We start from the raw sequence: 12286 nt of genomic DNA on the forward strand, positions 1-12286 counted from the left end.
TATATTTTTCAAGTTTTTAAAATATACTAATAAGATTAAAATTTTACTAAATACATTTTTAAATATTTCTCAAAATAATATTTTTAGAAATTTGAATAATATGATTTGACTAATCAAAGCCAATTAAACTCATTTTTGACAGATTAATTTGAGTTTTACATAAAAATTACACAAACCCAAGTCAATCCAGCACAATTAATTTTGATCAGGTTAGATAATAAGTTTTGAAAAACTCATTCTATATGAAATATTTGATATTTGAAATTATTGTTAGTATTCATTTATATATATATATATATTACTATTTATTTAATATATCTAAAAAACTAAATTCAAAATTGATCTAATCCAAACTCTTTAACTTGAATTGAATTCATATTAAATTCTAAACTAAAATAAACGGATCAAAGAGAATAATTAGAAAGAAAAAAAAATCAATGGTCATTGTGATGGATTTTTTTTTTCAAAACTGATATAGCCAATAAGTAAAGTTAAAAGGCAAATATAAATAATTAAAAATAAAAATAAATAATAAATAATAAACATGATAGGAATCATAACAACCTTTCTGGAACCTCATCGTTGCACCTGACTCATTTCTTTTAGACGTTGCCCTAATTTCTTCCACAACAGGCAATTTCTTCATTCCTATGTTTTTGTTATAATTAACGTTTTCCCTTATCATAATTGTCTCCTTAATTTTTCATCTTTCTTATTCATTCCTCTCTATGCCTCTTAATTCAATACAAACAAACATAATAATATATGTATCCTTTGTTTTTCTGATCATGCAATTCAAACTGATTTATTTTCTGTTGTTATCTTCGTTAGTTACCTCATTGTTATGTCACTTATTGTATCATGGTTTATATATGGTGCATATTTGTATTATTGTTAAATCTCTACATAATGAATATATAACTGATAAGGTTGTTAGATCATGTTGTTGAAAATATATTTTGATGCTGCATATATTCGCTTTAGTTGAAGATTAATGCTGTATACGTGTATATCTTTGTAGTACCCCTAATTAAATTTTATTGGCTTCTGTCTTCTTCGTTTTCTGGAGGAATTTAACATTGGTTTTTGAAGTGCTTGTCCCAGGGATCATGGAGGGAAGAATGGGGCTTTTGTTTCTGTTTTTGTTGGGTGCTGCTTGGGTTTGTGATGCAAGGGAGCTAGCAAACTGTGGTGGTAAGATTGTTAGACTAACTTCTTCTCATCCCTTTGCTTTTCTCTGTCATGCTCAGTGAGATGCATAGAACATAGTTACATATTCCTCCTGAGGGTTTGTTTTGATAAACGTTTTGTAAGTATTTTAGGAAAAAAAAGTAAGAATTTGTTTCTACAAATTAACATATTTAAGCTATTTTACCTTGTTGAGAAACTCGTTTTATTTTTATTTTTGTTCTTTGATAAGTGTTTACAAAGAAGTGTATTCAAAATACAGTCTCATCTCATTTCTGATTGTATATATCACTTATGAAGTTATGATAATCAAGCATAGCTCATTGAATTGCTTTGATCAGTCTGTAGAGGTTTTTGTGCTCATTTGATGGGAAAGGAAAAACGCACAATATATGAGACGTATGCAAAGTAAAGTGGCGTTACAGAAACCAAGTATGGTATAGTAAAGTTGATTTTACAAGCAGTTTTCGATACAGATGGGAGAAACGCGAGTAGGGCAAACATTACAACTCATACAAAGACATAAACGAACCACTTCTCAGTGGCCATCGGAGTCAGCACGAGAGGAAGGCGAAGCCCCGCTCTCAGCCCGCAGAGCTCGGGTAAGTCGTGTCCTCCGCTCTTGGTTTATTTTCGAACCTGCACCAAGGAAGATGAACGTGTCAGAGACACCATGAAGCAAAACACACCCAGATAGAGAACAATAAAGGCGGAAGTTTCTAGGGCAGTGACTCATACCTATATACTTTTCGAGAGTTCCAGCGTTGAACTCCAAACTGATCAAGGTGGCGGAGTCAAAACCTCCCGCCTCAGCAAGAATCCGGCAAACCACCTGGTCATTTGGGGCCAGCTTCTTGAAGGGTTTGGATTTGAGGGCCCTCGTCTCCCTCACCCAGTACAGTGGAAAACCATCCAGGGCGGAGGGAACGAGGTCAGAGCAGCAGATCTTGAAGAACTGGCCTTTCCACCCAGTGAATGAGTTTTGGAAAGGGGTCAGGAGAACCCTGCCAGGAACGTTACTAAGGGTTACCCAGAGGTTGCTCCTTTGCCTCTTCACCTCAAAGAAGTGAAGAAAGATGTCAACCGAGGGTGCACAACCCAGAAACCCGAAAAGGATGTCAAAGGCCTTGACAAAAGCCCAGCTGTTAGGATATAACTGGGCCGGAGCGACATTGATCTCCGTCAGCAGTTCCTTCTCAAACCTGGAGAAGGGCAGGCGCACGCCGATGGTTTTGAAAACCACCTGATAGAAGTAAAAGAAGGGGACCCCGTCGTTGGCCCGTTCATCTCCACATACTGGCTCCCCTAGAGTGCAAGGGAGCACGACAATGTCGTCGTCGTGCCTCCTCGCGAAGGCACGGTGATTATAGGAGCATGGATCCCCTTTGTGTTCCCTTATGGCCCTGGTGGAGAGTAAGTAGGAGCATTCGTCAAGAAGCTTGCTCGAAGCCCAAGTATACAGGTCCTTGGGGTTGACCCTGGGGGGAGTGGCATGAGAAGACATTCTTGAACAGAATCAGGGAGGTTTGAAGGCGTGTGGCCCACTGGTAACGCAAGGTTAAAACGCTGGTGGGAACGAACATTGGAAGGACCCTTCGCGAGAAGAGAAAGGGTGCAAGTAGGTTACGAAGAGCGCGGAAATGATGAGGGCAGTTTTGAAGTTTGAAGAATTAAATACTGCGGTTAGAGCGCCAAACGACGCAAATGGAAGTATTGCAGTTATTGCGCTAAACGACGCAAATGGAAGTATTGCAGTTATAGCGCTAAATGACGCGAATGGATGCACCGCACGATCGAGCCACGTGGCAGAGGATGGAAGGATGGCCCTGGCACCTCTGGTTAAACTCAGAAAACGTCGTATCGACAGAATGCCCAAGGGTACGATGCGCCGTCGAGAGCGGGTCAGGGGCACAGTAGGAGTCAGAACCAAGTCGAGTGACTGAACGTCCCATCAGCCATGTAAGAAGCGCCACGTGGATAGCACAGGCGAAACCCTGAGCTCTTCGCCATCCTCAGGCGTCGACCAAGGCCAAGGTAGAGATAACGCCCAAGGCGACGCCAGCATGAGACGCCCGAGGCGTCGCCAGGAAAGGCACCAAAGGCGACGCCAGCATGAGACGTTGCGGGCGTCGCCAACCCAAGTATCAGCTGTGCCGCCTTCCCGATACCCACAGGTAGGAAAGACTGTGGAGGGAGACGAAATCGAAGAGGGCAAAGCTAGTTTAGTGGCGTCACCCCCCGATACCCATAGGTAGGAAAGACTGTGGAGGGAGACGAGAGCGCCAAACGCCAGCGAATCACTGGCAGGGTTGTTCCCCGATACCTATGGGAAGGAAAGACCATGGAGGGAACGACCCCCCCCCCCAAGAGCACTCGGCGTTTTTAGACACCCTAGGACGATACGACGCTGTTGTAGCAGGCCTCTCCTTAGGCGTGGGCGTCGGGCACTAAGAATCAAGGGACGGATCGCTTTGGTGTTAGAGACACCCCGTGGACGATACGGCCCCATTAGACAAGCCTCTCCATGGGCGTGGGCATCGACGCGTGACAGAAACGGGTATAGTACAGGCAAAACAACTGAAGCACGTGAAGGCAAAGGACGAAAGTAAAATCACACAAGCGGAATTCTATATCGCAATGGCACGAAAGTAATCATGCAAAAACCCAAAGTTGTAACGAAAGTGCAGACAATTCAAAGAATTACAAGTTTATCAAAGAAGGTTAAAACAAGTGTAAAGGAATAAAGTGATGGTCGAGGGTGGCGGCTCAATCGTCCAGTTCCAGGGGCACGACTTTTCCATCAACAATGTGGTGAGTGGAATCGCAGTTGGAAATGTCGATCCCCGGATTCATGCAGACAGCTTGGGCCAGAGCCTCCTGGAATCCCTCCTCGAAAGTGCCCGCCATGTCCTGGATGAGGGTCTTTTTGTCCTTCTCTAGCTCCTCAATGGTGGCGTCCTCATAAGCTACCTGCTTCTCCAAAGCCTCCTTCTCCACACGGAGTCGGCTGACCTCGACCTGCAGTTTGTCGTAGTCAACCTGGAGAAGGCCCATAGCTTTGGCCTGGGTAGCCATTTCCCCCTCCATCCGCTCCATTTCGTCAGCTTGCTCACAGCAGCGGTCCTTCAAGTCCTTTTGAACTTCTTTGTATGCTTCGACTATGTCTTGAAGGCTCGTTACCTGAACTTTGAGGGCGACTTCCCGAGCGTAGAAGTCGGCCTGGAGCTCCACCGCCTCTGCCAGTTGTTTTTCAGCCTCTGCTTTGGACTCTTGCGCCTGCTTCAGGGTGGTTTGGTAAGTTTCGTTTTGGCATCCCAGAATCTTCCTTTCCTCCTTCAGGGCAGCTACCCTTGTTTCCAAGGCCTAGAGGGTTTGGGTTTGCAAAGCAGCGTTTCTGGCCTGGGCGCACCATTCAAGGGCCACCGCCAAGAAGACCCCCAAGTAGAAAGGCATGCCCTCCTTCCTGTCGGAGCCCTCTGGCATTGTTCCACCATTGAAGCCCCTCATCAGATGCATAATTGGAGGAGGGATGGCGATAAGATCGGGGGCGGCAGCGACAGGGGCAGGAGAAGCAGAGACCTCTGCCGGTGGCGGAGGTGGAGCAGACTCGGCGCCATCGCCTATATCCTCTTGTACGGATGTGGGGGGAAGGGAAGTAGCGCTTGGAGGATTGTCCCTGAAAGAATCCTCTCCCTGGGGCGACGCCGCAGGTAGGAGGGGAACCCTTGCAGATTTCCTCCTCTTGAAGGGTGCCACGCCATCCGAGTCTTCATCGTCGGATATGATCTCCAAGACCCGTTTCCCTTTGTCGAGGGGGGTTGGGGTCGGCGATGAGGCCACGGCCAGAGGAACGGCGGCAATGGGCAGAGGAGAACCGGGAGTCTGAAGCGCCTCAGGGCTATGTGGGGACGGTGAAGATGAGCCTAGTGGAGCTTCGGTAGTGGTTGGTGGTGGCAGAGGCAGGGTTGATGGGGGGGTTCGGGTCAGTAGCAGGGGCGGAAGAGGCGCCCGCTTTGGCAGCACGAGCGTCCTTTATCGCTTTCGCCAGCATCATCCTTTTGGAGGCGCCCATCACCGATCCTACATTCAGATAAACCAAGCAGCAGAAGTCAAAGCCAAAGCAATTATGCAAAATCACAAAACGCGTAGAAACGTGAGACGCGAATCACATGGTACAATGGAAAACAGGTGGAAGAGGCCAGAGGGACAAACATATGGTAGTAAGGTACAGATAACAAAAGATGGTAAGGGGAGGGTCTCCCTACCAAAATATGTGGTCAGGGCGTGAGCGTTGTATTCGCTCGCGATAAGCTTCAATGTATCGAAGACGATCCCCAGGCCAGCCAAGGCCTTGCATACCTCCCTGTCAGCAGGGGATAGCTCATCCAGGGCTTTGGCCCTGAGCAGCTTAGGGTGCTCCGTCCAGTACAGGGGAAAGTCGTCTAAGGTTGTGGGGTCGTACTTGGCGCTGCACACCCTAAAGAATTTTCCTTTCTTGTTTTTGTAGGAGTTCTGGAAGAGGGAGAGGATGATCCTGCCCACGATCCCGGAGAAGCTTACCCAAAAGCTTTTCCCCTGTTTCTTCACTTCGAAGAAATGCAAGAAAACATCCACGGAAGGAAGGATGCCCAGGTGCCCGCAGAGAATTTGAAAACCCCTTACAAATGCCCAGCTGTTGGGATGGAGCTGGGCGGGGGCTGTGTTAATCTCGGTGAGGAGTTCCCTTTCAAAGGGCGTGAATGGGAGGCGCACCCCGACGCGTTTAAACACCGTCTGGTACATGAAGAAGAAGGGACTCCCCTTTCTAGGTCTGTCATCCACACACACAGGTTCCCCCGGTCGGCCGGGACGAACGGAGATGTGCGCGTCATGAGTGCGGCAGAAAGCATTAAAGTTATACAAGTGGGGATCCCCACGATGATTCTCTAGGTCCTGAAAGGATGTCAGGTTGGTACACTCGTTCAAAAGCTCGTCGGGGGCCCATGTATAGAAGGCTTTATAATTGGACTTGGGGGTCTTGGGGGGAGAACCAGACTGGGAGTTCGGGCGCGTCATGGTGTGAATAAATAGTTGGAGAAAGAAGAAAGGAAAAAGGTTTTTAACAAAGTGATGCCAAGACAGAAAAGGGGGTAAAACCCCAGGAAATACCACCCACGCGAGAAAACCCAGAAAGAAGGAGAAGGGAACAGAGAAGAAAGGAGAAGCGGAAGAACACAGTAATGCATAAACGTAAACAGTCCTAGGCAGTTCAATAAACTATGTAATGCGACGAAGGAGAAGAGTCGAGATGTGCAAAAATCATATCTTTGTTTTCGAAGTAAAGGAGGAAGGAGAGCACGAAGGAAAGAGCAGGAGTTATAGGGAAAGGGTTTGAAGGCGATGAACAGTGCGGAGATGCAGAGAGAATGGATGTAACAGTGGTGTGAGCGCGGGGTTTGGGGTAACTTGAACGTTACATTTGCAACCCAAGAGGCGCTAATCAGGAGCCGCGAGATCGTGCCGCGTGTCAAAGGATTAAGCGCCCAAGGGGAGCGCAAGAGACTCTAGAGGCTGGCCGTGTGATGAGCCACGTGGCGCACGATTAAGCGTAGCCCCAAAAGGTGTTATTTTCCCCGCTTCAGAGGATGTCCAATCAGCCATTAAAGAGCGCCCCTATGGCTCAGAGAGTGTCACGTCAATAATTCGAGAATTGTTGAGTCAGCAGGGAATGACACGTCATCAGGGTGACACGTGGACGGCGTGGGCGAGGCCTTAGTCTTTGCGCTGAAGACAAGTCTTCGGCTTAAGACTGGGGGGCTTGTGTACCGTCCCGTATCCGGGCGTTGACAAAGTCAAGGTCAAAGTCAACGCCTGGAGTCAAAGTCAACACAAGGCGTCGCCTAGGTGAAGAGACGCCAAGTACCAGCGTCGCCAAGAGGAAGCGTCGCCAAGGCGAGGCGTCGCCTAGATGGAGGCGTCGCCCAACCAGGGCGTCGCCAAGATCAAATATCATTAAGACAAGGCAATCATAGTGCGGTTCTCCGATACCCATGAGTAGGAAAGACCATGGAGGGAGCGACGCCGTGGGAAGGCCTCAGGTCCCTATAATCCGGGGTTGTGATAAAGAGAAGAGAAAGGTGGCTTCAAGGCCATAGTGATAGCACCAGTGTAGGGCAGCCTGACTCGTGAAGTACCCCTGCCGCCCCAGAGACGCCTTTGGGACAGATACGACTCAAGAGGAGGGTCACGCCCAGGGTAGCCGGGTGCAGGGTACGAGAGGAAGGCAGATACGCTCTCAAAGTGAGTGACTAGAGGATTGGGGGCATGAGTTGGCACCCAAAAGGTCACCCCTTGCGCAGTAGCACTCCCAAGCAGGAGGACTCACCGAAGAAACGTCCCCAGATGGGGTCATGGCGTTGTGAGGCCCTCCACGTGTACGACAGCCAGGTCAGAATAGAAACACCATTTAGTCAGGTACCAGGTAATTAAAGTCATTTAATACAGTTTATGTTTCGAGCGTTTAAGGTACTATAAAGGCTCCCAAGCGTTTCAACGTCTTAAATGCGCTACGTTTTCTAATTAGACGCGTTAATTAAGTGCGTTACGTTGTATAATTAAAAGCGCTTTAAGACGCTTTAAATGCTAGGGTAGTTTAAATAGCGCCGAGAATGTTGGGAACAGGGTGGGAACTTTTGGCAAATTTTCCAGAAACTCTCTAGTTGCTTGCTCGAGCCTTGAGGTTACGGACAAGGGACTGGGAAAAGATCTTTGCCAAGACGAGAAAATACGCACTAGACATAGTTTTCCTTTTTACCACCTTCAGAGTGCCATACGCGGTGCTCCGATACGGAGGTGCACAGTTTTTGGTGTTTCTTGCTGGCTGATTTGAGCGTCGGAGTGCAAACGGCCACTAGGGCGCCCTTTTGTCCTTCTTTGCAAGAATCCACAGGTAACCAGTGGGAAGGAGTCCCTAGCTGACGGTTGAGGTTGCGCACGAAGACGTCCCAGGTCAACCGGACGGAACAGTTACATATGCAAAATACCAAAGTGCCTGTCATACACATTTGACCCTATCTAGACTTCTATTTTTTCATTGAAAGCCTTCTAAATTTTTTGTTTTGACCCTATCTGCAAGTGTCTTTTCTCTACGTTTTTTTGTCACTTTTGTTGCATATGAAACTAACTATTTAAAATGTCAGCTTGAGATAATGGAGGCACTGTTGAAAGCATGCAATTCTATGGATCAGTTGGCAAAGAAGGTGAGAAAAGTCTGGAAAGTTGTATCTTTCTTTTACTCTCTTTCTTACTAAATTCCGTTGTATTCTTAAACACCATGTTGCATTGAATCTATCCTTTGAATCCAAAAGAGGATTTACAAATTTTTGTCCTGGTCTTACTGAAAGAAAATTTTTGCAGCCATAGTTTTGGTCCACAGGAATTTTCATTTAATGGTTTATCGTTGCTGTCAACCTCCTCACCTAGCCAATAATTAAGCTTTTGTGTGCAAATTGTTGACAGTATTGTCACTTCACCATCCAAAGGATGGTTGGTCCAACCAAATAAATGAAATAATTGTGTAATGTTGGAACTGGATAAACTTTTCTTATTGTAGGGGCATCAACAGAGTTGAAAATATATAAATCTCATGAAAGAAGGTTAAGATCGCCTAAAGTCTTGTAACAGTAATAATAATGGATAAAATTTATATTCACTTCTTCAAGTGTTTCTAGCAGTGTTTTTGCAATCATATTTGTGTTTCATTTTGGTAATCTATAACCTTTAACATGAACTTTTATTATAAGTTATCAAAATTAAACTCTAATAATTACTTTAAAAGGTTACCACAAGGAAAGTTTTTAATCGGAATCAACTCATACTTGTTAAACTATAAAAAGTAAATTCAAATGCACATATAAAATTGCATCTAGGTTTGTTCTAAGAAGATAAGCTAAAGTGTAGGCAGAGCAACCTGGATCAATCATATTCTCTTGAGAGTATTACTGTCACCTGAGCTCTTCTTACCTGTTCCTATTAGGCAAATTCACACACCAAAGAGAAGCATTACATTGATAATTTTCATGATCAATTGTTTCGTCCTCTTCAAGGTTTTTTTTAATGGTGAATTTTATTTTTGCAGTGCAAGAGGATGGTTTTTGAATATGGACCTTTGATTATTGTCAAAGCAGAGAAGTACCTGAAAACAACAGATATATGCACTGCATTACATGTTTGTCCAGCTTCCACTGCAGTTAGCAACAACGAAGCCTCAATCATGGAAGAAGTACCTTTGATTTCTGACTCTTAATCGTGGGAGAAGAGTTCTATTACATTTATGCAGTGCTTATTGCTTTAGTTCTACTCCTGATGTTTCTATCTAAACTAAAATCCATGTGCTTCTAACTATGTGCTCCTCATACACAGCAGTTACTCGCCTTAAATGTCAAAGAATATGATTCTGTGATGCCACTGTTTTACATGAGTTTCTTCATTTTGAAAGAGTGGCATTTAAGTTCCAAAAAATGTTTTTGTTTATTAACTACTTTTCGAACAAATTAAAAAAGATACTAATTATAACTTGATAAATAATATTATTATCATGTTTATAATTCTTATAATAGATTAATATAGAATAAATTCCCCTGCTTGATGGAAATTAAATAGAAATTTTGAAACTCGACTTTAATGTATTAAAATTTAGAATCTATCCCTTTTAAAATGAAAAAATATATATTTTAAGCTAAGGGGTGTGATTATTTTATTAAAAAATTTAAGTCCCTAATTTAATCGCTATAATTTATTATTATTATTATTATTTATGTTAAATTTAAAATAGTTAATGTAAAATGACTTCTGGTTGTGATGCTGGCAAAATGTTTGTTTTCATTCCTAAATGATCTAGCCTTATTTTTTTGTCTTTACTATAATGTACCCTCATTGATTATTTATCTGTTTATCATACAAAAGTTTAAACAATCATTTCAAGTAATTTTTGTTATTGTCCGTGTTAAAATGGAAACTTTATTTTATTTTTAAATTACTAAAATAAATATTTATCTTAAAGTAAATATTATGAAAAAAGTAATTTTAGATATATATAAAGAAAAAAATTAAAAAAATAATAATGTGTCAACTAAATTTGCTATTTTATTATATTAAACTTGAATGATCAATTTTAAAATTTAATGTATAATATACTAAGGAAAGAATTTGGTGTACACTCCCTTTAGTCCTATACCATTTTGACACTTATTTCTATAATATTATTTTTTGTTAGTCATTGATGGTGTTCTTATTTGTACAATAGAGGTAAAATTTGTAAGTTTTTTTTTTTCTCTCATGCGTTGGAATTGTAAGTAGTACACACAATTTGGAACATTAAGAGAACATATATTAATAAAGGAAGAAAATGACATTTTCCCTTTTTTATTCATGTAATTTATCCAACTTGCCCCCTTGAGATTTTTCTTCTGTTTGATTTTTTTATTGTTTATTTTTTTCCTGTTGCTTGATAGTTGACTGGGTTTGGGATTTTTTATTTTCAGTCTTGATTACGAGGATTAAAATGTTGTTAAAGTCTATGTGCGGATTATTTTAAAGAGCGTACACAAAGGTTTCTGTAGACACATAATTCCTACACTTTCAAAAGTGATATTTTTATTTATTATTCACTAGTGAGAGATGATTTCACGTTATAATTATTATAATAATAATAATAATAATAATTATTATTATTATTATTATTATTATTATTATTATTATTATTATTATTATAATTATTGTTCTCGCCAGTTGACTCTGGGAGCAGATCGTGACTCTGTCTGTCTTTGTTGGATTTTGCTCTTTTCCTGGGATGCTGGAATGCGACTCCGCTTGGAACAGAGGGGGTCGTACCTGTTGATTGCACTCTGACGATCAAGTCAGTACTAGGCTAAGAAACAATGAGTAAGTAAATAGTTTCAGTCTTAGAAATGGTGTACCTTTACCAAGGATCTCGAATCCCTTTTATATACTACTTTTAGGCTACCTCATTGTAACAACCTTTCTCTTACGAGAACCTTATCTCGAGTGAAAGTAGGTTTGATGGGGAGATATTCTATTACGATGTCACACAATCTTAGTGTAACAACTAGACAAAATCTTCCTTCTTGGAGTGCATAATCTTAACAACATGGTCGTCAGGGTACCAACTCATGTACCAGCATCATGGGGTCCATCTGTCATTGTAGGCGCTCTAGCCTTTACGTATCATGCGTGCAACTTACCCCTGAAACCCTAGCGCTCTTGGGCCTAAGCGTCTTTAGGGGGTATTTACTTGTGTTAGTCCCAAATGTACTATACACACCACATGCATTTTCTCGCTGACTAGGCCTTACATATATACGGATTTCAACACACGCATTCTTGGAGCCCACTCACGTGGTCCATTAACTCGACCAGACCACCGAGTTGACCTGCTCCACACAAGTGCCGATGTCCGATCACCTGAGCAACGAGCCTAGCGCTCTAGTCTAGTACAAATATTATTATTATTAATATTATTATTATTATTATTTTATTATTATTATTGTACTGATCAGTGCTCAACTCTCGGTATTATTTTGTATGCTCGGGTCTTTGCGATAAAGGGAGGACAACTCGGTCGTTGGGTCTGGGTGAGACCTGAGTAGATGGCCCTTTATCAGGGTAGGCCCAAAGCGCGCGGTATGGTCATCACGCAAGCGCGCGGTATGGTCATCACGCAAGAGGCAGACTTGATGATCATCCAATTGAAGATTAGGTAGAAAAATGGTTTTCGATAATAATTTTCACCTAATAATTAATAAAATAAAATTAAGTTAATGTTAGGAAGGGAAAAGAACATTTATACCACTCAATCTTATGAGATAAGTAAATAACAAGAATCATCACCAGTTCCCTATCTCACAAGATAAAAACTTTTAAAAGAAAATTTTGTATTTTTCAAATTTTGATTATGGATAAGTTAAAAAGTGTTACTTTTATAAGTAAGGAAGGGATAACTTGTCACAAGTCACGTATATCTTTTTATTATATCAAAGTTATAAAAATGAGTACAATAAATTCTTATATAAAGATTTTGATGATAAAAGGGATTTAGGAA

General features: G+C 42.3%; 1 protein-coding gene across 1 annotated transcript; it reads left to right on the top strand.

Annotated features, from left to right (window-relative positions):
• Positions 1-524: 524 nt before the first annotated feature.
• Positions 525-9628, top strand: LOC137816570 (uncharacterized). Its single transcript, XM_068619765.1, has 4 exons — positions 525-633; positions 1105-1202; positions 8367-8426; positions 9305-9628. The coding sequence occupies exons 2-4, from the start codon at positions 1110-1112 to the stop codon at positions 9470-9472; spliced, it is 321 nt and encodes a 106-aa protein (XP_068475866.1). The 5' UTR covers positions 525-633; positions 1105-1109; the 3' UTR covers positions 9473-9628.
• The last annotated feature ends 2658 nt before the right edge of the window (positions 9629-12286 follow it).

This window comes from Phaseolus vulgaris, chromosome 10 (genome assembly GCF_000499845.2).
Source record: "Phaseolus vulgaris cultivar G19833 chromosome 10, P. vulgaris v2.0, whole genome shotgun sequence".
In the NCBI taxonomy this organism is placed as follows: Eukaryota; Viridiplantae; Streptophyta; class Magnoliopsida; order Fabales; family Fabaceae; genus Phaseolus; species Phaseolus vulgaris.

Coding starts and splice junctions, on each gene's coding strand:
- LOC137816570 (XM_068619765.1), top strand. CDS start 1,110: ATGGAGGGAAGAATGGGGCTTTTGTTTCTGTTTTTGTTGGGTGCTGCT. Junction 1,203..8,366: donor CAAACTGTGGTGGTAAGATT/GTTAGACTAACT, acceptor TTAAAATGTCAG/CTTGAGATAATGGAGGCACT. Junction 8,427..9,304: donor TGGATCAGTTGGCAAAGAAG/GTGAGAAAAGTC, acceptor TTATTTTTGCAG/TGCAAGAGGATGGTTTTTGA.